Source organism: Lissotriton helveticus, chromosome 3_1 (genome assembly GCF_964261635.1).
Source record: "Lissotriton helveticus chromosome 3_1, aLisHel1.1, whole genome shotgun sequence".
Lineage (NCBI taxonomy): Eukaryota > Metazoa > Chordata > Amphibia > Caudata > Salamandridae > Lissotriton > Lissotriton helveticus.
This window is the reverse complement of record NC_136061.1, coordinates 483,391,342-483,418,127: the sequence shown is the minus strand read 5'-3', so window position 1 is coordinate 483,418,127 and position 26,786 is coordinate 483,391,342. Positions and strand designations below refer to the sequence as shown.

The 26,786-nt window shown below is 43.5% G+C and overlaps 1 protein-coding gene across 1 annotated transcript in view; it reads left to right on the top strand.

Annotated features, from left to right (window-relative positions):
- Positions 1 to 26,786, top strand: part of COL5A2 (collagen type V alpha 2 chain) — a 383,714-nt gene that overhangs the window by 212,244 nt on the left and 144,684 nt on the right. Inside the window, exons 8-13 of the mRNA XM_078680359.1 lie at positions 3,388 to 3,441; positions 5,910 to 5,963; positions 18,995 to 19,048; positions 19,356 to 19,409; positions 23,618 to 23,671; positions 26,430 to 26,474. Coding sequence (XP_078536485.1) covers positions 3,388 to 3,441; positions 5,910 to 5,963; positions 18,995 to 19,048; positions 19,356 to 19,409; positions 23,618 to 23,671; positions 26,430 to 26,474 — 315 coding nt within the window. The remainder of the gene's footprint in view (positions 1 to 3,387; positions 3,442 to 5,909; positions 5,964 to 18,994; positions 19,049 to 19,355; positions 19,410 to 23,617; positions 23,672 to 26,429; positions 26,475 to 26,786) is intronic.

The following is a 26,786-nucleotide window of genomic DNA, read 5'->3' as shown; positions in this document are numbered from 1 at the left end:
TGTTGCTCTCAACTTCTATTCCCATTTTAGGCTGTGTGCTGTGGCTTGTCTGTCTTTTTTAACTGATCCTTATCTCTCCACATTTAAAACATTGACTTTTCTTTGCTTGGAGATGGCTTATCAATTCCTAGTATCAACCATGGCTGTCCTGTTAACCATTGTCTCATCAAGATTTTGCACTCCTTTTGAACACTATGTGTCCCATTTTATAGGAGCTATGTAATCCCTCTTCTTCTTGTTTTCGTCTTCCTGTTGGCAGGTGCCAGATGTCATTCCTTTCTTGTTTTAGCCATAAATGCTTGGAACACTCTCCTGCATTGTCTTCATATGATTGATGTAGGATTATGCTCCCCCCATTTTGTGTCTGGTAATTGATGCAATCTTGATGGAAGTGCACTGGGTTCCTGCTTACCTGATTCTCAGTGCCAGTGTTCTTTCCCAAAAACCAAGGTAACGGTGCAATTGTTCCACAATTGACAAGACCTTTAGCACCTCCGCAAGTCCCTAGTAAATGGTACCCCTGGTATTTAGGGAAAGAGTACTAAAGAGGTTCCCTAAGGGTTTGATCCCTCCCTCTTTTCCTAATTCCAGTCCTTAACCAGGAATATTTGCCTACATCTTAAATCCTCATTTAAAAGAGCAACTCACGTATATCCTCATAGGATAACTCAGAATGTACAGATTAGACTAAGCCTTTCTCCTCTTTCGTCACTTACTGACTATGCAACTGTACTTCTGTTTTGGATTCTGTTCTCGGAATAACTATTTATTACACTTTCCTATACATTGAATTATGTGATTCTCCACGATTTACCACAAACATCAACTCTTCTTTTGAGGTCCTCATCTGCACAGTTAAGGAAATGTTTACGCAATTGAATTATCATCTTTTTTCATCTCTTTCTATAAAATCATCTTCTTTATATCTTTTCTTGATTTCTCTTCATTAACGTCTTCTTTGCAACCCTTCCAACTTGTGCATCATTTTGACTCATTACCTATTTAGTTTTTGTGCAACCTTCATTGTGCTCACATAGCAGCAATAAAAGAGAAACTGAGCAAACTGAATTGATGCAGCGAGTATATCTCGAGAACACGAAATATCAATTACATAGTCAGTCAGTTTCCCAATAATGTTCAATCATGGAAACATACAGAACATGCATACATCTTTCTCTTTAGGCACCTGTGTGAAATTAAAATAAATTAAATTAAATATATGATCAAAGGCATATTTGTCTGTTTATATTGAACAATACCGCACTACAAATTTTCCAACTTGTACTATTACTGCCTAACAATTTGTATTTACAATAAAATACATATTCTTTGAACAGCAAGATTAACAAATTATTAATTTATTCCACAAAAGTCCAATATCATAATGCATGCAACATTATGAAGTAATCATCTTCAATGCAGTTTGTTGGTCTTTATCATGTAACCTCTGTTAGGATGACTGTCCATGTTCGTTCTATGCAGAACTGGAAGAAGTACAAATCTGAAAAACAACACCCTTAGGCAGTACTAGGTCATATCACTAATACATACCTATACAGAACACATAGATACTACCATAGACTCAGTGTACTACAAGTTCAAGTTAAAAACTTCATTTTATTAATAGAATTCCATATTAAAAAAAATATATATTAATTGTGGCAGACATACACATTTTGAAATTTAAGACAATATAACATACTACGCAAGTTGAGACAACATATAAAGATGCACAAAAAAACAGACAAATATAAAATACAAATTAGTATATAATTCATACAGAAATTTTCATAACTAAATACAGGGACAAACACATATAAAAGATTTCACAAATTGTGACATAGTGGCTCAGTGATAAAAGTTTTTATTTTCTCTATTCGCGTTTCAGCGTACTGAGCGCCATCTTCAGGAAATCCACAGAGATACCCGTAGACAAGTTTCCTTCAGTCCCTTTACTGCTTCCTCAGCTCTTTTCTTTGGCGGGTGGACAGATTGACCATGTCAAGATTCTTGTTTTGTTGTTTAAAGTGACTTCCTAACCTTTTCAACAACTTTTTGAAACTTTGCAACCCTTTGAAACTTGTTGGGAACTTTGTCATAACTTCTATTTTTTTTTTTAAAGTTCAGCAACTCTTTCGAAAACAGGGCCTCTGAAGGCCTTGGACCTAAACAGCTAGGCTATAATGCCTAGTTGCATTAGTATATATACTAATGCAGGTTAACACATAGTCAGAGAAATACTTAAATCCATAGATAGACACATAGATAGACAGATAGATAGATAGATAGATAGATAGATAGATAGATAGATAGATAGATAGATAGATAGATAGATAAATAGATAGACAGATAGATAGATAGATAGATAGATAGATAGATAGATAGATAGATAAACAGATAGACAGATAGATAGATAGATAGATAGATAGATAGATAGATAGATAGATAGATAGATAGATAGATAGATAGATAGATAGATAGATGATAGATAGATAGATAGATAGATAGATAGATAGATAGATAGATAGATAGATAGATAGATAGATAGATAGATAGATAGATAGACATTTATTTTATTTATTTATTTTGGAATCTTGTATAGCGCACAGTTACCCTTAGGCATCCCGGCATGAATTTTGACTCTGATAATAGCTTTTGTGCTAGGTGGGTCTTCACGCAATACTCTGGGGCAGTTGCATGTGGTATGTAATGCATGGTGGTGATCTATAACAGCAGGTTTGCTGGTTGAAAATCCCTTTGAATATGTAAATTGGTGTGGATTAATCCTTAGAGCACCCTGTGCCTAGGAATGTTTACTATAGAAGGATTCCATTTGCTCAGAAGTGGCAGTGGTGGAAGCGTTCATTCAACCTGTCTGATGTCTACCACTCACACTGCCTAGGCTAAAGTATTTTAGTCTAGGTACATGTCACTGGTTAAGTAAAGACAAGATGGTGGCAGGATGCATTAGAGCAAACGTGATAAACAACAGCTGAGCTAGTGACTACTAAGCTTTCACCGTGAGGAGAACAGACATTAGTTGTAAAGAATAGGGCCTTGAATAAGCAAATAGGTAAGTAGATTTGCACTGCAAATCAAGAAGAAACATGCATGTCTAGATACTATGTTTATGACATTCTTTTTAGAAATTGGATTTTATATCTTACTAATATGACCAACCATAGAACTAAATAATAGGAAAGATAAATCATACATTAAACTGAATTTATTTATGTAAAGCAATGAGAATTGATGAAATACAAGTGTGTTGCTCTATTGTGACAAACCTATTTAGCTCTAATATGGATGTTGACAATTGAAACAATTAATCTTAATCCACAAAATTTATAATGAAGCCTAAATTAGTTCAAATGTCATTTCTTTTAGGGTCCTGTTGGTCCACCAGGTCCACCAGGTGAGCATGGAGAGCCAGGTGGAATGGTAAGTTAATGTAAACTTTCTGGTTTAATTTCATCTCCTTACAGTTGCTGCACAACATTAACAGCAGTATATATTTTTTATTCTATTGCAAGATTGGTCTAGACATTTTGTTATATGGAGGATTATGCAATGCAAATCAAGTCTGATGGTTCCTTCATAGGAATTTCTCCCTTTGGGAGCAGCAGAGATGGTTAGATTTTAGATTTTGGCTATCTGTGCAGATTCCGCATCACTTCCAAGGGTCCAGGACAAATGGGGTACCACTGGGAGGGTCAGGACTCACTCAGGCTGGGCCCAGGTGTGGGTTCATGATGAAGGTAGACTTTTGTGTCCCTGGACTCTGAACAGGAGGCCAGAAAACTAGCCATTATGAGTCACTTTGGAAGTCCTGGGACAGTTGAAGATCCAGTCCTTGTACCCAGGAAGCGGGTAGTAGAGCAGCAGGAGAGAAGGGCAGCAATCCAGCAGGGCAGCAGCCCTTCAGAGCAGCAGTACAGCAGAGTGGCAGTCCTTCCAGCAGCATAGCAGATCTTCCTGGCAGAGTATCTACAGCTCCAGAAGTGTACTGAAGAGTTGGTGTCCAAGGTCTTACTTTAATGCTCTAGTGCCCTGATACTGGAAAGTGGGAGAAGCTTCCAGACATCGGCTTTGAAGTCTATGGAATTTTCGGATACCTCCCCCACCCTGGCTCCAAGCTGGCTGCAGTAACAATGTAAGGCTGTTAAGCCCTTTGTGTGAGGGCAGAGCACAGGCTATTCAGCTGCAAGTGGAGCTTCACTCATATCAGCCCCCATCCTGCCAGCAGATGGCTCACTCAGGCACACCTAATCCCCCTTCTGTGGGACTGTCTGGGAGGAATTCACAAAGTCTAACTGTCAGTTACACCCGGCCTTGTGACCCAGGCCAGGCTACAGGCACAAAAGGACTATGGGCAGAAAAATACCAACTTTTTATAAGCGGCATTTTTAAAATTGTAATCAAAAACCCAACGACACCATTAAATAGGGTATTTCACTACAATTCCAAAGACATTAAAAATGAAATAGCTACCTGTTTCCAATTTACAACTTATTAAATGTAATAACTACCAGGACATTTTAACTATACTGCACCCTGCCTTGTGGCCACCTATGGCCTACCTTAGGGGTGAGGCATAGGTAATAAAAGGGAAGGCTAAGGCATGGTGACAGGGTTTAAATGCCAAGTCGACATGGATTTTAAATCGCAATATGGCTGCAGTGGCGGGCCTGGGGCATGTTTTAAGGTACTACTTAAGTGGGTGGCACAATAAGCTCTGCAGGCTCTCGGATAATATTTAATTTACAGGTCCTGGTTATATGGAATGCCACCCTACAAGGGACTTATAAATAATTATGTCAATGGGGTATAAACCAATCTAACCATGTTTTAGGCGAGTGAGTCCTAAGGCCAACAAAAATGCATTTAGTAAAAAATGGACAGAAACAGGCATAAAGTTGGGTGGGTGACCCTGTAGAGAGGGCCATGTCCAACAGACACCTTATAACTTACTAGGAGATGTGAAATAGCACCTAGTTCCTGGTCTCTTTAGTTGAGCTGCCAAAACATTTAGGGGCATATTATCAAGACAGGCGATAAAATTATCGCTGTTTTAGCGGCAGAAAACTGCTGCTAAAACGGCGATAATGGGCTTGATAATATGCTCTATGGAATTCCAATTGAAGCCCATGTTAGATGTCCATCACATCTGCCGCTAAAACGGCGATCATTTTATTGCCTGTATTCATAATATGCCCCTTGCTTCTTCTGAAAATGAGGTAGGATCAGAATCGTAACACAGCCTGCACCCCTAATTTGATCCATTTTGTGGGACACTGAGCCAATAAGTTAAGATATTTTCTTCAATGGATGCTGTTCTTCATCTAATCATGGAAGAGCCAGATGTTTCGTGACATAGAGATGCCGCTCTTAAACTAAGATTCAGTATAAAATGCCCATAAGACGTTTCTTGGAAGGAAGGAACATGTCCCCCCTAGTTAGTTTACACTAAAATCAGGAATAAGCAAGTTCTCTCTCAATTTCCCTGTGGCTAAGTGGCATGAGGATATCTTCCTTTCTGGATCTAATGACTTCCTGAGTACACTTTTAGTTGTGATTTCATGAGAAGGTGAGTTCAGTCAGGGGAGAAATGAGAGGCCCGTCATATTGAGTAGATATCAGTGTGAGCTTGCAAGTGCATTTTTTTAATAGCTTGTGGATAGCAGCTTTGAAGAATTTGGCAAAGTACCCCAAGTATCAGTTATTTGATTTTAAAATATTAAATCACATTATGCATTGGAAGTGTTTTCTTTACTTGTATTTTCCACTTGTCTGTGCTCACATCAGGATGTAAATAGTTGGTCTTCCACAAAAATAAATAAAGCTTGGTTAAAAATTAGTTTTTCTTTTAAGCTGTGGTATTTCATTTCTGATCATGGTTATCTTTTCAGGGTCCGCCTGGTCCTCGTGGTCCAGATGGTCCAGCAGGCAAGGCTGGTGAAGATGTAAGTATCACATATTTGTTATGGGCAGACAACTGTGAAATATCAGACCTTTAGACTACAAGTTCATATACTTGCACTTTCCTTTCCTTTTGTCACTTCTGGCAGATGTTTTTGTCTTCAGAATAAAAGGAAGATGAGGGTCCTGATTCATCCACTTGTCAAACAGTTTTGAAATATAAATCTAAACTTTACAAACGATAGCCCAGATTTATTAAAGATTTGCATTTCCGCAAAGGCGTACAAAGACTTGCAAGGGTGTAACCTTTCCAGTACAAAAGTCATTTTGTACTGAAAATTTTTCAGCTCAAATAGCATTTGGGCTGCTTTGTATAACTTTGCATCAGGAGGGCATTATCGGGATGTAACATCGGTGGATCAGTGAAAACACCCATTGTCTTTCTACGGAAAACCTGATCTACTATGATAGGCAGACCGGGGTTTACATTACAAAATAATGCCTCATTGCAGCAGGTGTTTCAAAGGGGTAATGCTCTAATTTCTCTAAACAACCCACACATTGCATCTGTGTGGAGTGCGCAGCACATATCCAATGTGTATGATGCTTCAGCGTTTGTTGAGACATAGACATGTTTTTCTAGAATGGTATGCTTCCAATACTAGTCCTGTGCTAGACAGGAACCAAGAGATGAGGCAGTTATTTTTTACTGAACAAGGCAGCCTTTATAGTGCACCATCGCAGGGGGTGACTGAAGTAGCAGGCCATGTTTAATAAGCATTGCCCTGTGCTCCTTTTGCCCACTTGTGCATCAACTTTAGTTATTGTGCTGTCTTGCACCCAAAAACAATGAATATGGTTCTTTACTTTCTATAAATGTGGGAAAACCACTTGAGGATTTGGGTGATAAAATACCAATATGGAGTATAAAAATGTGAAGTAAAAGCTGTTGTTTGCTACCTTTGTAAAGTTTTTGATTTACACTGTTGCTTTTGAATGTTGAATTTGTTTCTGTTTTTACTTTCAAATTTGAGTGGAGCAGAAAATGTGACAACATGACACCCACTCAAAGTGTTCAGCTTAAGTCCTCGAAACCAATGCCTATTCCTCTCCGAAAAGAGAACTGATTTTACATTTCAAATCATCAGAGTATAACTTACAACAGGATAAAATAAAATTGCATTTACCTGTTGCTGTAAATGTAAAAAGGAACCAATAAAGGCACAATATATTTTAGTTTGTGTTTGTTCAGAACCAAGCCATACCTAATTTAAGCACCTCATTAACAGGGTCCCTGAAAATTTGCCAGATTTTCCAACTGACTTAGGTATTGATAGTGGGGATACTGGAATCTTCGGCATATACATATTTTATTCTTCACTAATTTTTTTATGTTTCCAAAGTTAGCTAGACTTTTTTTTCATGAAAAAAAGCATCTTGACGAGGGCTGAATCCAGAAGGTACATCACCAAGAGGCCAAAGAACCTGCAAACAATGCAATATACAGAAATATGTAGTATGGTATAACATAAAGAACTTTTAAAGTATTATACCGGGTGCAATTTAGCCATTGTTTGCAGATTTGAGGTTCATGATGTCCCATATATTCTGTGAAAAGGACTGCTCAAATAAGTTAAGGTAACAGATAAGACCAATGATTTGAGGGGATTCAGTATATGGCCCCAGAGTCACAGTTCTTATTGTTGAAAGCCCTGGGGTTTGAAAAACCTTTAGTTTAAAACAAAAAAGACTTAGGCTGGTATGTAAAGTGGATAGCTGCCTTTTTTTGCAGAGAAATGTTGTTAGGTAACATATTGATCCTCAATGGTCACTATGAGGACCTTATCTTCCTAGGGTTCACAAGAAATGCACTAAAACTGAGCTACTATTAATGTGGTCACAATCCCTTGCAACGTTACCCCCCCCGCTGAGTCAAGAATAGCTACCAAAAAATTGAAAGGAGTTCATGGTGCTCTGTCTCGCCTTATCAGGGGTAGATGACATCACTCTTGAAACAGACAGTAGTCACCTGAGACTGACGTCTAGATATTTCTGTCCCTTTAAGGGAGTCATCACAATTCAGGCCCATAGACACAGAGAATGCAGCAAGAGATGGAGTTGATCTTCTGCAATCCTCTGCGATTGCATTCATAAAACAAGTTGCTAAAGTTTTAATGAGGCCAGTGCCGTTCACTCGCTGTGCACAGTTTCCAAGAAAACAGCCTCTTTTTCCTGCAACTGATATGAACTTTAAAGGGAAGGTAGAGGATTCTTTCAGTTGTAGTGCTTCATTTTACTAACACAGCACAGTGCTACAATTAGAAAACTTTAGATATATACAAGCAGCACCAATGTGAAGCATAAGTTGGCTTTACACTTTATGGTTTAAATCGTTTTATTAATTTCAGCACAAATAAGAAGCAGTGACCCTCAGCCCCTCGATGTCATGCAAAAAGGCAATAATGCCGCGTTGCATCGTTACCATAGGTAATAAGCATGGAGTGGGTCCGTCTAACAAACCGGGACAGGGACAAACAGGGAACCAAAACCCCTTCCTCTACCCAACCCACCCCGCCGCCCAACCCCACCCACCCCTCGTCCACCTTGAACTAAAGAAACCAGGAAGGGAGGGAAGAGGGAAAAATAGTGCAAAAAAGAGAAAGCAGTGTGGTACTCAATAGCCCTTCTTGCGAGCTGTCTTGGATGTGCAGCTCTGTAACTTTGTGTCGGGAAGGCGAAGCAGGCGCAAGTATCGAGGACATGTTAACTCCCTGAATTCAGACACCAGCAGCGTCAGGAAGGGCCGCCACATCTCGGGGAATTCTGACCCCCGACTGGCCAATGTGAGCGTGAATTTCTCCATGCCAAGCACCTGCCAGAGTCTCTGGAGCCAGCCAGTGTGCGTGGGGAGTTGGGTGGAGCACCAATGTACTAGGATATTCTTTACTGCCGATCCCAGAGCAACTGCGATCTGTTGACCTCTTCTGGATTTGAGCGGGTATGTCAATGTGTTATGGAGACCTAAGAGAATATAGGAGGGGAATCTCTGAAGCTGTGTCTCAAAGTGTAGGTCAATTTCATCAATCACTTGGGCCCAGTATGATTGTATGCAGGAGCAGCTCCATAACATGTGTTCCAACGTACCCACCTCCCCACATCCCCTCCAACATAGGTCACTTTATCTGGGGTCAAAGTGGTGTAGGCGTTCCGGCGTGTAATACCAATAGGTGACAAACTTGGTCAAAGTTTCTGTAAGGCCCATGTGATAGGCAGAGTGTCTTGCCCTAAGGTATATATTTCCCCATTCCTCGTGTCTCAGAGTTCTACCTAAATCCCTTTCCCAGCAGGCCCGACCTGCATTGTATGTGCGAGTGGTGTTGGCTAAAAGCATTCTATAGAGGTCAGAAATCAGTTTTTTATCAGAGGTGCGTGTCACCAACCATTTCTCGTAGGGGGTCAGCTGACGCTGCGCCTGTGGTTTGACTTGTGGATGTAACACCCAGTGTCGGATCTGTAAGTATGGCAAACTTTCCGTTTCCGGGATATCATAGTGTTCTTTGAGCTGGGGAAAGGTGAGAACGCCGGCCAAATCAAAGAGGTGAACTAGGGACCTGCAGGGGGAAGAGCGCCAAGCCTGAAAGGCCCGAGCATCCATGCCGGGCCGAAAGTCCGGATAGTCAAATAGTGGCGTGAGAGGATATGGATAGGTGGTCAGCTGTGCGGACACTTTGGTTCGGTCCCACGAATGCATGAAAGTGCCCGTAATCATTGAGGCATACAGGTTGGGGGGTGGTGAGATTTACGGAGAGATTGGATACCCTGCAGTAGTTGACCTGCAACTGCCTGATCTTGGAATAGCCAATGTTTCTCGGACTCTAACCGCTGCTATTCCACTATATAGTGAAGCTGGACGGCATGGTAGTATAACTAGATGTCTGGTATCCTTATCCCCCACTCCCCTGGCAGGAGCACTGCAACTTGGTGTCGGAAGCGGGGTTTACGGCTGTGCCAGATGAAATGCGATACATCTGCCTGGGTCTGTTGGATCCAGCCAGGTGGGGGACGGAGAGGAAGAGTCTGAAAAAGATATAGAATTTGGGGAGGATAGTCATTTAGATAGCCGCAATTCTGCCTAACCAGGAAATGGTGCAATGTTTCCACCTATTCAATTCTGAGCGGATGCGGGCGCGGAGAGCAGAGTAGTTGGCGTCAGAGGTAGCTTGGATGGTGGGGCCCAATTGGATACCTAAGTAGGGTATCATAGTAGTTGCCCATTGCACCGGGTGTTCCTCCTAGAGAAAGGTAAGGGTGTGCGGGGAGAGGGAAACGTCCAGAGCCACGGATTGTCCCATGTTAATTTTAAACCCTGATCCGCGTGCGAAGCTGTCTATGAATAGGGCACCCAGGGCTGTAATTGGTTCTGATAGGGAAAGCAGAATATCGTCTGCGTATAAGCTAATGGTGTGGACATCACGACCGGATCTAATCCCGGTTATGAGGGGATGCCTTCGAACTCGCAGCGCCAGAGGCTCCAAATAGAGCGCGAAAAGGAGGGGTGACAGAGGGCATCCCTGCCTTGTGCCCCTGCCAATCGGGAAGCGAGAGGACGTGTGGCCATTAACTCAGACTGTAGCCATAGGGAGGCCGTAGCCTCGAGTTCGGAACTTCTCGCTAAAACCGGCAGCCATCAATACCATCTAGAGATAGGGCCAGTGCACCCTATCGAAGGCCTTCTCCGCATCGATGGACAGAAGCATGTATTCGCCTTGGGTACCGGAGGCCTTCTCTATCAAGTGGAGGATGCGTTTGGTGTTATCACTAGTCTGCCTCTACGGGACAAAGCCGGCTTGCTCGGGTTCTATGAGTTGGGTCATATATGGTGCCAGGCAGGCCACTGGAATGCTGGTGTACAATTTAATATCTACATTCAGTAGAGATATAGGTCTGTACACACTGCACTCCGTTTAATCCTTCCCTGGTTTCGGAATAACCACCACCGCTGCTTCCAGCATCTCCCCCGGGATGGCACCGGTTTGCTCGACCCTGCGACTGGTCAGATCACCACATTATCACCTTCTTTATCAATGAAAAAGTTAAACCTAACCCGGCTCAACCAATCAAATCCAAAACATGGAAAAGGGACATGAAGAATCTCAACCCCTCTACTCTGCCTCCCCACATCGGCAATCTCCTCCTTCCCCCCTCAGGTGCCTCGGATGTTCAATCACTGACTGACCACTACCTTGAATCTATGAATACATTAGTCAATGAAGTCGCCCCACTGCAACTGAAGAGAGTCGCCACCAAAACTTCTAACCCCTGGTATGACGACAGACTCAATGACGACAGGCGTGCGATGCGAATGGCAGAGCGCACCTGGAGAGCGGACCCTTCAGCACTGCACCTCAAAAGGCTTAAAAACAAGAGAAATGCCTACTTCGGGAAAATAAAGCGCACAAAGTTGGACTTCTTCAGCTGCCTGTTGGACCAAGCAAAAAAAAGGCCAAGAAAACTGTTCGAACTAATCAAGACCCAAACAAAGGCACAACCCTTACAATCAAATAGCACAACAAGCGACACCCCACACTGTGAAGACTTCTCTGCTTTCTTTAAGCTAAAGACTGACAACATAAGAAATGACCTCATCATGGATGTAAGCCGATTCCCCAACCACACCAGAATGGCTAACACTCAACCTAAAAACATGGCATCTTGGCTGTACTTCGATACCTACTCGGAAGAAACAATACACAAACTGCTCTGCACCTTGAAGCCCTCTAATCACCTCACAGACCCTCTACCTGCTAATGCTGTAAAAGACTTCATCCCCTTGCTCCTCCCTCTCTGGACCAAAATCATCAACTGCTCCCTGCAACAAGGCCTCATTCCAGACTCCCTCAAGGTGGGGCAAGTCACGCCTATACTCAAGAAACCTACAGCTGATCCGTCTGACCTAAACAATTACCGGCCCATCACCAATATCCCCACCCTGGCCAAATTGCTGGAGAAATGTGTCCAACTCCAACTAACAAGACACATTGACCAATTTGACCTCCTCAACTCTCATCAATCAGGCTTCCGAGCGAAACATAGCACGGAAACAGCTATGACACACATAATTGATGACGCCCTCCAAATTCTTGATCGCAATGAGTCCTGCCTCCTCATCCTTCTTGACCTCTCATCAGCATTTGACACAGTCAAACATGAGAACTTGCTGGAGCTGCTAAGCACTAGAATGGGTCTATCGGGAACTGTTCTCAAATGGTTTTCGTCCTTCCTTCACAACCGGTCTCAGAAGTTCAAGATCGATAATGTGCTATCCTCACCTGTGCCTGCAGATCTAGGTGTTCCACAAGGATCCTCCCTCTCCCCCACATTGTTCAACCTCGTCATGGAACCGCTCGCTACCTTGCTCCAAGCTTCTAATGTCCAATTCCATATGTACGCCGACGACACACAACTGTACCTAAAGCTTCAATCCCCGGAAGATATCAAACATCTGAATTCCACACTTATTAACACTCAATCTTGGCTAGCCGATAATCACCTCAAACTAAATGCTCTGAAAACTGAATTCCTTCTCATCTCACCCCCGGCAAAAATTTCCACCACCCAAACATGGCTCAACAACCTAACAGCACTCAATGTCCAACCCACCATCGTGGACTCAGCAAAATCCCTAGGCATCACACTGGACGCCAAGCTCAACATGCAGCAGCACGTCAGCAAAGCCACAAAAGCAGCTAATTTCCAAATCAACACACTGAGGAAAATTAAACCCTTGCTCCCTGCTGAAGACTTCCAAACTGCTGTACAAGCGTTAGTCATCCCTCGAATAGACAACAGAATTGTGGCCCTAAGCGGACTCCCGCTATCCACAACAGCACCCTTAAGAGCCTCCCTGAACGCTGCCGCAAGACTCATTACTGGCTCAAGAAAACATTTGCATATTTCCCCAGACTTAAAGTCCCTAAAATGGCTGCCTTTTGAAGCCAGAATACAACTAAAAATTGCAGTTATGACACACGCGGCCGTGCACCACAATGCACCCAACTACCTCGCTCAAAAGTTGGCTATATCAGGAGGTTCGAGATCCAATAGAAGCTCAAAAAATCTACTCCTGAAACCCCGTAGATTCCGGAAAGAGAAAACTTACAAGCGCTCCTTCTCAGGAATGGCACCCAGGATCTGGAATGCGCTCCCTCCTGAAACCAGGCGTATCTCCTCCACTGCACTCTTCAAGAAAGAGGTGAAAACCATCCTTCTGGCCAAGATCTCCTGAACGTTATAGGTGCTGGATCAGAGACTCTGCATTGCCTTGTGTCAATGCTCACCTTGTCCTTTGGCACTATACCTCTACTTGATGGAGACACTACTACGCTACTTTCTTACTACCGACCAATATAGGATACACGTTGGGTCACTGTTTCACCCTCCCGATGCCCCCATTCAGTGCTCTCTCTATACTAAAACACTGGTATAAGCCTTCAACACACCCAAGGTGTACCTGAACACCGCTGTAGTGGGATCATTGACCTGTGCCGTCTTATATTACTTGTTTACCTGACTGTATATTGATATGCTTCATGTATGTTATTATTATCCTTTCATGTTTAGTGACTACTACATTGCTCCCATTACCTCTGTTCATTCCTATTGCCCCTACACTGTCATTGTGAAGCGCTCTGATATCTGTAAGGATCTTGTTCGCGCTATATAAAACTTTGAATAAATAAATAAATAAAAAAGACCCGTCAGGATGGGAGCCAACTGGCCGCAGAATGACTTGTAGAAGGCGGCCATATAACCATCAGGGCTGGGCGACTTGCCTAGTTTGAGGTGAGAGATTGCTGAGATGACTTCCTCCTTTTGTATAGGCCTTTCCAAAAAATCGGCCTGAGATTTGTTCAGGGTGGGCAATTGGGTCTGTGCTATATACTCAGTGCTCTGGTGAGTATCAAGAGAATCCCCATTATAGAGGTCTGCGTAAAAATCTCTGAACGCCTCTACTATCACCACATAATCGGAAACTGAGCTGCCTCCGGCTGTACGAATGGCTTGCACTCCCTGACGCTGTCGAGCTTCCCTTAACTTATTGGCAAGGAGGTGGCTACATCTGTCCCCTGCTGTATAATAGGAGTAGCGAAGTCTCAATGCCGCGTACTCGGCCCTGCCCTGATCTAATCCCGCGAGTTGCTTACGCTCTGTACAGAGCTGCCGCAAAGCACGGGAAGCCTCGGTTCTCTGGTGCAGCTGCTCAAGCTTCGAGACCCTCTGAATAAGTTCCGCTCTCTTACGGCTCCTCTCTTTGTTCTGTGCGGCAGATATAGCAATGAATTCCCCCCTGATAACCGCTTTTAGAGCCGTTCACTGAGTCGCCAGAGAGGTATCAGTGTTAGCATTGAGGGCTAGGAAGCTAGTAATAGCCTTCTGAATTTGTTTGACTACTAGATGTAGCAGTGTATCTCGCAATCGCCAGAGTCTAAGGAGTCAGGAGGAGCGCGGCAACTGGAAGGTGGCCACAACTGGTGAGAGATCAGAGAATGAAGCTGTCAAAATTTCAACATCTGCTGCATAGGCCTGGAATGAAGTAGTGCTAAGAAAATAGCCAAGACGGGCATAGGTTTTATGGACCCCTGAGTAAAAGGTATAGCTGCGAGTGCGTGTGTGAAAGTGTCGCCAAATGTCCGTGAGCCCTAGATCCCAGAGATGTGCCTACGCTGCGTGGGGAAGAACACCTACCTGTGTCATCCTCTGGCATGAGCGATCTAAGTCGTTATGGAAGACAATGCTAAGGTCACCCCCCAATTACAAGTGGCGGTCTGAGGATGCAGCCGCCTCTCGGAGGGCAGTAAGAAGAAACTTGGCTTGTCCTTCATTGGGCGCGTAAATAGACCCAATGACAAACGTCACCCCTCCCAGTAGGAACTGGTATGTTAGTAGGCTTCCCCGAATTTCGGCCTCTTTCTGTATGATTCTACCCGGGAAGGAGTGGGAGACCAGGATAGCCACCCCTGCAGATTTCGAGGTGCAAGAGGAAAACAGCTGCGTGGGGAAGAACCTAGATCGCAGCCTATGGTGGTCTTTACATAAAAGATGAGTTTCTTGAATAAGGCAAATGTCAGCCTTAGATTGTTCCAGGTAATTCAGGACCGATCTGCGTTTAATCGGATTGTTTAGGCCTCGCACATTAAGGGTGAGGACCCTAAGGGAATCATGTGGCTTCAGGGGAGGGTGTAAGGGTGATGTCACTGTGAGCACAGCCGGGCATAACGCGCATGAGTGTGTAGGAGACCGAACCAGCAGAGCGCAAAAGAAGCATGTCGGGAGAAGCAGGTAGGAGAGGTGGACGAGGGAACCCAAACATAAAAATCCCCAAAAAGTTGAAAGCAAAACAAGAGTCCCAACAGGAAACAAAAAACTCAGTCTATGCCGAAAATTCAAGTCTTGACAATAATGTCTGCCCTCCCGTAGGAACCGGGAAGTCGTCATTACGGGGCTTGTGGTGTGACCAAGGGGAGGGTCAGAGTCCCCTTGCCGCTCGCCCGTGTGTAGGGAGCCTTCAATCAGGACAGGTAGACGTCAGGTCCTCATTCAGTGGCAGGGCTCGGGCCTGCCAGTGCGTCAGCAGCAAAGACGAGTGTGTCCTGCTGACCCTGCACAATGTCCCGCCTGTCTGGCTTCTGGAATTGCCGCTGTCGCTTGGGTCGCTGCCACCTGTAGGGAGAAGAGTCTGGCTCTGACACCACACTCCGTCGGTCATCCTCGTCATTGGGCACTGCCAGGCCCAGCAGTTGGCAGGTATAATTAAGAGAGCGCAACTGGTGGAGTTTACCATTGAAGCGGAAGATAAGGCGAAACGGGTGTCCCCATGAATACGTGATGTTTTGTCGCCTGAGGTGCTCTGTCACGGGGCGAAATTGACACCGTCGCTGCAGGGTGATTAGAGCCAGGTACTGATACAGTACCGGGGAGGCTCTGGTAGGAGATAGGATGAAGGGTTATTGCCTTTGTGAGAATAGCTTCTTTGGTTTTAAAGTCCTGCAAACAAGCAAGGATATCGGCTGGTGGGGCGTTGGGCGCCCTAGGTGGACCAACTCTGTGTGCCCTGTCTAGGACAATGGGGACGTCAGCCAGTGCTGCCAGGATGTGGCAGAAGAGACCTTCCGTGAAAGCAAACAGATCTTTGGTGTCGTCTGAAGGTTTCACCCCCCGGATTCTGAGATTGTGTCATCGCGATCTGTTCTCTAAGTCCTCCAGGTGGGTTTGGGTTAATGCTGATCCTGCAAGCGGAGAATCTCTTGCTGGAGCGTATGTACATCTGATGCAGCATTGTCACTCTTTACTTCCAGAGTCGCCACTCGCTCTCCCACGCTGTCTACATACCGGCGGAGTTCTCGCATTTCAGCAGTGAGGTCTTTCTTTACCGTCTGTATATCTGCCCTAAGGGTGTTGAAGAGCGATTCCAGGAACGCTTTGGTGATGAGTTTGCCTCCGGCGTCGGGCTGTGGGTGAGGGGACGTCATCTGTGAAGACGCAGTTGGCTGGTCAGGGTTGGACTGCGCTCTCGCAAAAATATCCTTCAGGGACTTCTGTTTCCTTGTTCTAGATGAGGTCATAGTCGGGAGGACCCCAGTGAGGAGCCGTCGCACAATATCAATCCCTGCCTCTTCGTGGGTGATCAAGTAGGGCGTTGATCGCCAGGCCCAGGCCGAAGCCCCAGAACCCACCGGCACTGTTCTAAGACCGCATACAGCACAACCAAACTGGGTAAGGACTCTATTGTGGCAGTCCAACCCCCGTGATGAGGAGACACGCGGAAGGGCCCAAAGTCCAAAGTCTACTCTGGGGTACCACAGGGAGCTCCGCCCCTGCGAGACCGTTGCATTCCACTCCTTCGCCTCGGTAGCTCCTCAGATCACCTCTGGCCGCCGCTTCAATACACCCAAGTGAGAGACCCACTCAACGGACCTGCAAGTCCACCACAATCATGGTACACTACAGAGAACACCTGCCGAGACGCGTATAAGCGTCACAGTGATCCCAGGCAGCAGGGTGTTGAGAAGGGGCATTGGCGCTGCGAGGCCCAGATGACTCCTGATTGAGTCCCCCAATGCCTGGTGGCATGCTGGCGTTGTGCTTGCTGCGCAATAAATAACTTGGGTTCACTACTCAATGGTGTGTAGGCCGTTGCTGCACCCACCCGCCGTTTCCGGCTGATGGCCGACTGCCTGCTTCAGTCCCAGGGGCGGGGATCTCGCCGGGCCCTAAACTATGCGGGAAAATGGCGGCTGCAGGTTACAGGGCCTCCCCCAAGCGAGGCCACAACTCCTCCCTTCAGGTGCTACTCACTGTGACCGTGCACCTCGTACACCTTCCACACTTCGCTGACGGAGATGGGCAACTCTCGATCCAAACTCCAGGGGGTGCCTCCGAGTAGCGGGAGGCCGCACAGGCTAACCGGTCCTCCTCCACCTCAAGTCCTGGCCCGGCCCTCAGATCTCCTCTCTCACAGTGTGTGGACAGCAACCCAATCCGGTTAATACTGTGTCCCCAATCGCAGGTAGGAGAAGGCCATTAGCCTCCTGGCCTGACTCCGCTGCAAATTCATCAGCGCCGCTCAGACTCCCGTTCTATGGAGTCCCGAGGCCAGCAACGCGGCGCCCCAGGCTCGATGGGGGGCGGCCCGCGTGTCCTCAAGGCCGCCCCGCAAAGACCCTTATTTTGGAAGCTAGCCTTGGCGGCACCTTGAGCGGGCCGTCCCTGATACGGGCCTCTGCCTCAGCGAGAGCCACGCGGGCCCGCCGGTCTCCACTGCTCTTCGTGCTAGCTTCGGTGCCTGGTGGCTACAGCTCCCCGCCTCGGGCGCCAAGCGTGTCGATGCTAAGGGGAGGTCCTCTGATTCTGGTATTTATGACTCCGACCCAATTAGAAGCAATTAGACACTGTAGTCGGCGGGCGGCGAGGGAGAGCTCTGAAAATCGCATCTTACCTTGCCGCTATCTTGGCCACGCCCCCTGGCTTTACATTTTATTGAGCCTCTCTAATGTGAGAGTTCTGCCTTCCTCGTACCATATAAGTGTCTCATATTTAAGATCTGTGCCATTCATATGCATAGTTTAAAGTAGTATGTCCTGCTCCCTATTCCTACAAACTGAGCATAGGAGATACTGCAGAGAAACCTATGTTGATGTCCTACTTCTTTATCACAGTAAATGTCTGCCAACCATAGTATGAACAGCAGCAGGTCTGTGGCTCAGGAACTGTTTAAATAGTTGATAACAGGGTCATTCTCCAGTCACTAATAAAGGACTGTTTGCTGGCAGTGGGTGATGTCAGCTTGGGAACTTTGAGTAGAAGTGACTCCTCACTTCCCAGAGTTATCAATCCTCCTGAGATGGTTGGGAGTCCAGGCAGATAGGAAGCAAGTGTGAGTAGTTTAAATATGATCACGGTAGGGATGGCTAGCCGCTGACACTTATGAAGGATGGGTGTGATATAATCACATGTTTTTGCTTCATGAACTAGTTTAGCATTGGTGTGGAGGGTGGCTTTCAGCCAGAGTAGATAAGTAGGGTGAATCCCTGCCAGAAATGATTTTCTAAAGTCCAATTGTTGATAATGAGTGCATACAACACTGTCATGTTTATCTGGGATAAGACGCCGGATTTTCACAATTTGAAGTTCATTTTTGCAAGCTTATGTGTGTGCAAGATGAAAGTGAAAGGTTTGCCAGTTGTAGAGCCCAACCATCAACCATGTGGAAGATTTATTTGGCTAAAAGGGAAAAGTCTTCCAGATTGTGTCAGTTTAGGAGTGATGGTTCCATCTTCTGTTCTGAGGAATGTTTATAATAGGAGCTCCATTGTCTCTTGGTTAACAAGCAGAACGTTGTCAGTCATACGTGTTTGGGGCAGGTGAGAACATTTCTTGGAATCACAATGTCTTGTGTTGTATTTTTTCAGTGACAACTTTCGACTGTCTGTAGATCGATGTCATTTTACACCATTGAATTAACATTGAATGTGTCTCTAACTCTCACATGTACTATTTGTACTATTCTTATATCTAGGGCGAGTCTGGAAAACCAGGATCAGTAGGTGAAGTCGGATTCCCAGGTTCTGCTGTAAGTCTTTTGGTCTCTTATTTCTTACAATCTGCTAACAAAAAGTGTCCTTTGTAATAATAGACAATAACTCCACGCTATATTACAAATAGCACACTTACAAGTATCTATCTCTTACAAACATTTAAAATGGGGGTGAAATAGCACCTTAGAATAGACATGAATGAAATAGCACCATCCAGGCATTTTTTTATGTAAATCGAGGGAGTGCATTTTATTTCTGACAATTGCTATCTCTGACATCATAGTAAATTACATTTGCAAAAGATCTATGCTCTGCTGTTAACGTGTGCACATTTTGTTTCAGGGTGCAAGAGGCTTTCCTGGTGCTCCTGGCCATCCTGGCCTAAAGGGTCATAGAGTAAGCCTGTGTTTTTATTATCTAATAGATTGATTCTGCATGGAATGTTCAGGTGTTGATTGCACTGGATCCATTGAATTTATATTGCCTACAATGTCTGGTTTCTTGATTGGTGGAACAGTATGTCAGTAAGCATGATTATCGGGTAGCATTTTAAGGCCATAATTTCTGATTAAAGGAACATATCCAGCAGTTTGCATTGTGGCCCAGTGGAGAGCCTGGGAAATTTGCTATATGTCATAGCACTGGCTACATTATCCCAGTCATTTCTATGTTTTTATTAGTGTATTCATGATGTAAAGTATTGAGTTTGTGAATAGTGCTACATCTTGGCCACCACCCAACCTATTGACCCAAATCACAAGTACATGCACAAATGGAGGGAAAGGGACGGTAATTAGTAGTATTAATTTACTCTAAGGTGTGAAAGTTTATAAGCAACTGAATGTGCTAAACTGTTATCATTCTCCATCCATTATCCCTTGTTCGTCTGAATAGTAGGTTGTTTGATATGAGACTTTGGGCTTGTACCAGTAGTAAATTTGTGAAACTGATGTATTGCTATTCAAAAGCAACGTGTCTTTCAATATTTACTTTCATAATAGAAATGATGGCTATTATCTCCTTGTGAAAATAATTATTCACGTTCACCTGATAAGGTAGACTGTGCATAATGAAATGAAATGAATGAAAAGGTTATTGACATAAGAAAAGGTTATTGACTTTAAGAGACAAGCCTCTATGATCCCCATAGATTCAGACAATGCTTCTTCTAAGGTGAGAATTATGAGATACTACTCAACACTATGGGGCCTGTCGGAGGCCTTATAACTGACATCAGTGGTTTCAATTCCGACCTGCTGATTTTGATTCAGCCGGTCGGAATTGATACAGGCTGGTCATTCCGGCTGGCTTCCGATGGGCTCATGGAGCCCGTTGGCCAGCTGGTACCCGTCCGCCATTCAAATGGATGGCGGCTTACGCGATCCGGATTGCGATGCATGGTTTCCGGCAGGCTTTCCATGTTGGCCTTTCCGAAATGGAAAGCCTGTAGGGCCCCCTTCCCTTTGCGGCCTCCGGATGGTGGCTGAAAATCCATGTACCCGTGGACCGCACCATGACAATGCTACAGACCCTTAGTGGTCGAAAAGGCCAAGGAATTCGGAAGTATTTCGGGCTACCACATCAATGCCGATAAGACTGAGCTTATGACGTGGAATATTGCCAATCCGGGTGTTGGGGTGACGCCCTCAATCCGTTCAATCCGTTACCTTGGAGTAAAAATAACACAAGATATTGAAGTCTTAGCAAAAGCTAACCTAGATCTGGTCGCCAGAGAGTGTAGGGCCCTTTTGAGATCATGGGTGGGTCTTCGATTATCAATTTTCGGGAAAGTTAACATTGTAAAGATGTCTATCCTTCCGAAACTGACCTTTATTTTTAACACAATTCCCCTTGCATTTGACTTTAAGCAACTTCTTAAGTGCCACCAAGAAATAAATTCCTTTATTTGGGGCTATAAAGCCACGAGGTTGGCTTGGATAAAATTGAGGAGGAGGAGGGAAAAAGGTGGATTGGCCCTCCCAGACTTGCAGTACTACTCTTGGGCATTCCAGCTTTCCCACTCAAGAATGCTCTTGAAGTCACCAGATCTCACTTCAAATGGGAAATTATTTAAAGCAATGCTGGTAGGGGCAAACCTCCCATTAGATGGGTTTTTATTTAAATTTGGAGATCGAAGGTTTTTCAAGAAGGTGAGGCTGAAGACTCTATTAACACAACTGAAGTCATGGGTACAAATTAAACGTAGAATGGGGTTGGCGTACTACTCTAACCACGCTCAGATTTGGGACTCTCCTGGGCTTCCATTGTGCCTGCAAGATTCTCTGGCAACCCCCCTAATTACAGCTGGGCTTTCTAGATGGGGTAAATTGCTATATGGAGGCATCTTGATAGGGTGGGAAGACCTTAGGGAGAAAGTAGGGCCGACACTATCAAGATTTAAATACACACAAATTAGTAGCTGGGCCAGAGAATTAATCAGGAAAGACCCTAATACCGGGAGAATTAGTCCTCTAGAACAACAATTAGTCGAAAAACAGATAGGAGGTAAGGAGGTGGCTCTTTGGTATTGGTCCATACTGGAAGAGATAGATGGGGACTTTAATCTCCCAACGGAACTATGGGGTAGAGAAATTGTGGCACTAGATGAGGACTGGTGGATAGAATCCTTTTCCCTTTTGTATAAATTGGTTAAACCCGCTTGGCTTAGACGAAACCACCTGTTTACTTTACACCGGGCATATCTCTCCCCTTTACGTTTATCCAAATATCAAGAGGGGAAATGCTGTAATAAATGCCAACTGTTAGCAGCCTCCGATATACATATGTTTTGGGACTGCCCCCACATATCGACTTATTGGATGGAGATCAAAGCAACTCTGCATTCAATTATTAAGACCAACATTTCCTTAACTTTACCACTTGTCATTTTTGGTTTTGACCAGAATATCACTGGGGTAGCGCGGTCCTTTATATTCTATGCCATCCTGTTGGCAAGACGGCAGATATGCATGCATTGGGTGGATACTACCTCTCCCACTCACTCCGCATGGCTAACCTCACTTTATGAAACTTCCAAGGTAGATTTGAAAAGATCATGTAGAGTCCAGAACCTCACATTTTGGAAATTTTTGACAGAGTGGAAGTGAAGCTTTCTTTGCCTTCTTGGGTTTTTTTTTTTTCCCCCCAAAGATCCGATGATTAAGCCCATCTACTCAATGGTTCAGTATAGTGGTCTGCCCCGATTTCGATATTTGCATACTGGCTTTACTGGCACGAAGTTGCCTTGAGATCGTCAATAAGATGCATGGTTGTTCCCACCAACTCATAAAAAGTTCTGCCAAGGTGTGTAGCGGCTCAATTTCCAGGGCATTGCTCCCAATGGCAGTGAGCTGGTCGGGTTGACTTCTTCGCATCTAAGGGACGTGTGTCGGGCAGATGAGGATAAAAAAAAAAAAAAAAAAAAAAAAAAGACAATGCTACAGACGTCAACCAATTCCTGGTGCATAAAAATGAGATAGTAATATTGTCTGGGCAAATGTTCGACCTTATTAATACGAGATTACCCTAAAAACAACAATCAACAAAAAAGATTATCAGTTAACCTTTGCAAACTGTCTGCCACTGCGCTGTTCCATGCATGCTACAGTTCCTTTAATAATTGTTGATATATTTGACTTCGAAACGATGTATTTTTGAAATGTAACTTATGCTGTAGGTAGTGGAAAATGTTGGAATTCCATAATTACGTAGTTAACACTAAGGGGCCCATTATGATGTCGGGCGGATTGCCCCCGCCAGGTTGGCGGTAGCCACCGCCAACCTGGCTGGGGCAATCCGCCTCAACATCCACACTCGTTTCCCCCCCGCCATATTAGTATGAGGCGACCGGGGCGGAAAAGCGGCAGACGGTCTTTCTGATTATGATATCGGGCGGATTGCCTCCGCCAGGCTGGCGGTGGCTACCGCCAGCCTGGCGGAGGCAATCCGCCCGATATCATAATGAACCCCTAAGGTTGAATAATCACACTCCCAATGGCCCTCTATTTATTTTGTATCATCTATCGGAATGGAGCCTAATAAAGTACTGTTGGTTTAGTCAGCTTGCAGTTTATTATTTTTGTACCAAAAAAAAATACGAATAATGACTACACCTATTATTTAGATTTTTTGAGAAGCCATGATGTGAGACGTCCACTGTCTTAACAGCTTGCAATGTCAAGTACATGTTGTTCATGCAACCAGTTGTTTCATGTCTGGAACACGTTATACAAACAATACGTTAAAATGTGTCTGTGAACATGAATTTGCAAGAGCTATGGTACATCAGAATGTTTTCTTTATTTGCTAATGCTGCTTTATGTAATGTGCATGTCTGTTGTCCTTCAGCATTGATCATCATTTTAGGCCCACATCAACTATCAGGTGTTCGGAATATCAACTGAATATGTAAACTGATCTGTGGTACATGAATTTATCCTACAAATATACATGTTGGATGTCATTAATATCTTGCGTGTCTGTGACCAGCAATGACTACACTTGTATAACAGTAAGTTCTTAGGAGCCCAAATCATTGTTAGGATTATAATTGGGTAACAGTGCTTACAGGAACAATGAATAAATATATGTATTATTTCTTTAAGGGGCATAAAGGATTAGATGGTCCTAAAGGTGAAACTGGAGCAGCTGGTTCAAAGGTACTTACTTTTACATTGTTGTTGATTTTTCAGTTTACACTTGTTGTTGTTTGCTTAACATTTATGCTATGTCACCAGTTAATAATTTGGTGAGAAAATATGATTGACTTTCCAGACAAGCGCATGAAGGAAGATGTTAAACAAAAATACTGTAGCCTGTAGGCATTTGAATTATAGTATATTTTCCATGTGGTTTTTCTTTATGGCAAAATAATACATATGTCTGCAAATTGTCCTGAATTAGATTAATATAATCTACTGGTCCTCATATCAGGATTATACCAAACAGCCATACATCCTGCAACCTACATTATCCTATAGTGATTCATGCTGTGAAATCTCTAAACGTTTATTTTAGCTTTTGAAGTAGTTCATTTTCATCCACCTTTAGTTCCACATTCCTCCAAGCACCTGATCGTAAACATAGCTTTGCAGCAGGCAAGAATTGATTTACCACATACCATCTGATGGAAAACTCCAACTAATGTCCTCAATTTGTGCTCCTACTCCTAGCACCAACACCTCCCCAGACCAAGATGGCTGAAAGGCTACCGTCAATTTTGTACTTGACAACCATGTTGATATCCCCTCTCCAGACATTCTCAGCTATTAAGCTTAGATGCAACTTTTGAATTCAGGGGTTTGTCAATCTGAAATGTCATATCGCTGGGTCCGAAAATGGCCCTCAAGACACCTATGCAGTGCTTAATTTGTAAAAGAATATGTGCCGGGGCATAAAGTTTTGCTCAGAAGACTTCAGCCAAGGTCGGAGTGTTGAGTACCAAAGCTGTGCAGTCTTGATTCCACCTCACGCCTCTAAATCCATCACCAGGCTCTCTCTGCCTTTTTATCTCATGCCTGAAGATTCTTCTTTCTCCCTGCCTTGTCCCTTTATCACAGTTTTTCTGGCTTTTTCCTCCTTCTTCTTTCTTTCTTTTGTGTTTTTTTCTCTCTTGTTTTGGTTCAAAGTATGCTGCCAGTTGCCTTCGGCTCAAATTATTCACATCTGTTATGAAGATTATGAAAATGTAGTAACTCATTGGCAGTCTCCCATAATTTTGTATCTGTAGCATTTCTGCCACACCCATAACATTAGCACTTTCTCTAAGTTGCATTTCATCAACCTTATACAAAAAAAAACTCCTAACCTCTTCCTGTTGTAATTAGTTCCAATTCATATATTACCTACACTAAATATTATTAACCCGCTCTCTTTTTGCTTAGTTTTCTATTGTGACCTGTACTTGATTTCCTCTTTCCTTGTGCTTCAGGAAAATAAACAAGTTGTGCGATATGTGGTATTGTAGCCAATACCCTTCCTAGTCATCATGCACCACACTGCTTAAAGTAAATTTGAAGTTTCTGGAGAACTGCTACACATCTCTGGCAAAATGTTCCCACCTGAGGTCTCATGTAGCCCACGAGATATTCATTGTAATCTTCAATGTTGTTTTAAATTGTTTACTTATATGAAAAAGTAATAAATCGGAGATCCTAATACTCTTTAATTCATACATACATTACCTAGGTTTATTTACACAGTGCTGAGCGTTTTAGTAATAAAAACAAGACTCCCAAACGGAATGATACATTATATTATGTAAACCTCAAATTACTGAAAAAACTATCATAATTACGCAATTAACATTTTTCAGGGAACAGCTCTTTACCTAATTTATTGCCTTCCTTTTAAGAGACACATAGCTTGTAAAGGACTTCTCCAAATTCATCAATTTCCCTTTAACAGGTGTCATGTAATGGTTTATTTTAGTTGGCATTCATATATAACTAGTGCAAATATAAACTCGTGCATTATTATATTCAAGTTACTATAATTCTTTAAAAAAAATGATTGGACAATATTGTACATTATCATTGCCTTTCTAAGAATGATCTTTTTTAGGAAAGGGTATGTCTTCATGGTACAAAAGTAATTTAAGGTGAGCATGATGACACAACAGAAGAGTAAGAAGGAAATTACTTATTCTTTATATCCTGCAGTAAAATAAATAAGGATACTGTACTAGAGTGAGAACTTTCAGATCTCACTCTGCAAACACATTTAGTTTCCAAAATGAGTCATTGGGAAAATATGCTGAAAAACTGCTGCAAGTATGAAGGACAGCTGGACATAACTTTGTTTGTGCCTTTGGCTAAGGCAAATCTAAATGATTTCTGAACAGGGAGCCAGCTGCCTTGGCAACGTCGGAGCACATCCGTAGAGACTCTTAGTTATGAAGTAGGGCCTCCCAATTTCAGTTTACAAAAATATTTGTTAAAAGAAGGGATAAGTGGTGTTAACAGCTTAATATTTGAATTTTAACCAAGAGGCACATTAAAAAACACTTCCTTGTGAAAGAAGCCTAATTCATTTTAACCCACTGAACATAAAAGACACACACCATTCCTGAACGCCATATTTAAACTGTTAAAACCACAGAATTAGAATGACATACCTAAATAGGACCTCATCTGGCAGCCATTTCTTTCACTGATGAGAAAGTATATTATCTGTAGGTAAAATATTTTCCAGGGTGAACTTCACAAGGTACATTCAAATTATCAAATTTCAAGTGACAGTACAGTGTTTTATGGAGTTTGAAATATGGGGATATGTTAGTCATTGCCCCACTTACACTTGTGGTGTTTTAATGTGAATGATGCATGCAAAAATGTAACATTTGACCATGATTTACTTGTTCGCTGCTGAGCACTTTTCCCATATTTTAAAATGTTGTTCTTTTGTTTTCTTTATTAGGGTGAATCTGGACCAACTGGGCCCATGGGGGCAAATGGCCCTTTAGTAAGTATATTTATGGTTTTTATTCTTGTGAGTTTCCTTTCACCTTGTTATATTAGCACTTGTAGTGCTGCTGTAATGAGGCTTATTCCATGGAAGTGAGCACAAAACCTCCTAAAGTCAAGGTGAAAAAGTCTAGTTGAAAAATTTCAGAAGACCGTGAAAGTAATTAAAAAGGACACTAAACCTGACTAAACTGTCCCTTCTACACCACATGCCAACTTAGAGGGAGGGGACATTTTCTTCTAATTGCCTGAGAACTTGAGAGCAGAAGTTCAACATTTACGTTGATAGCATAGCTGCCCAAAAGCTATA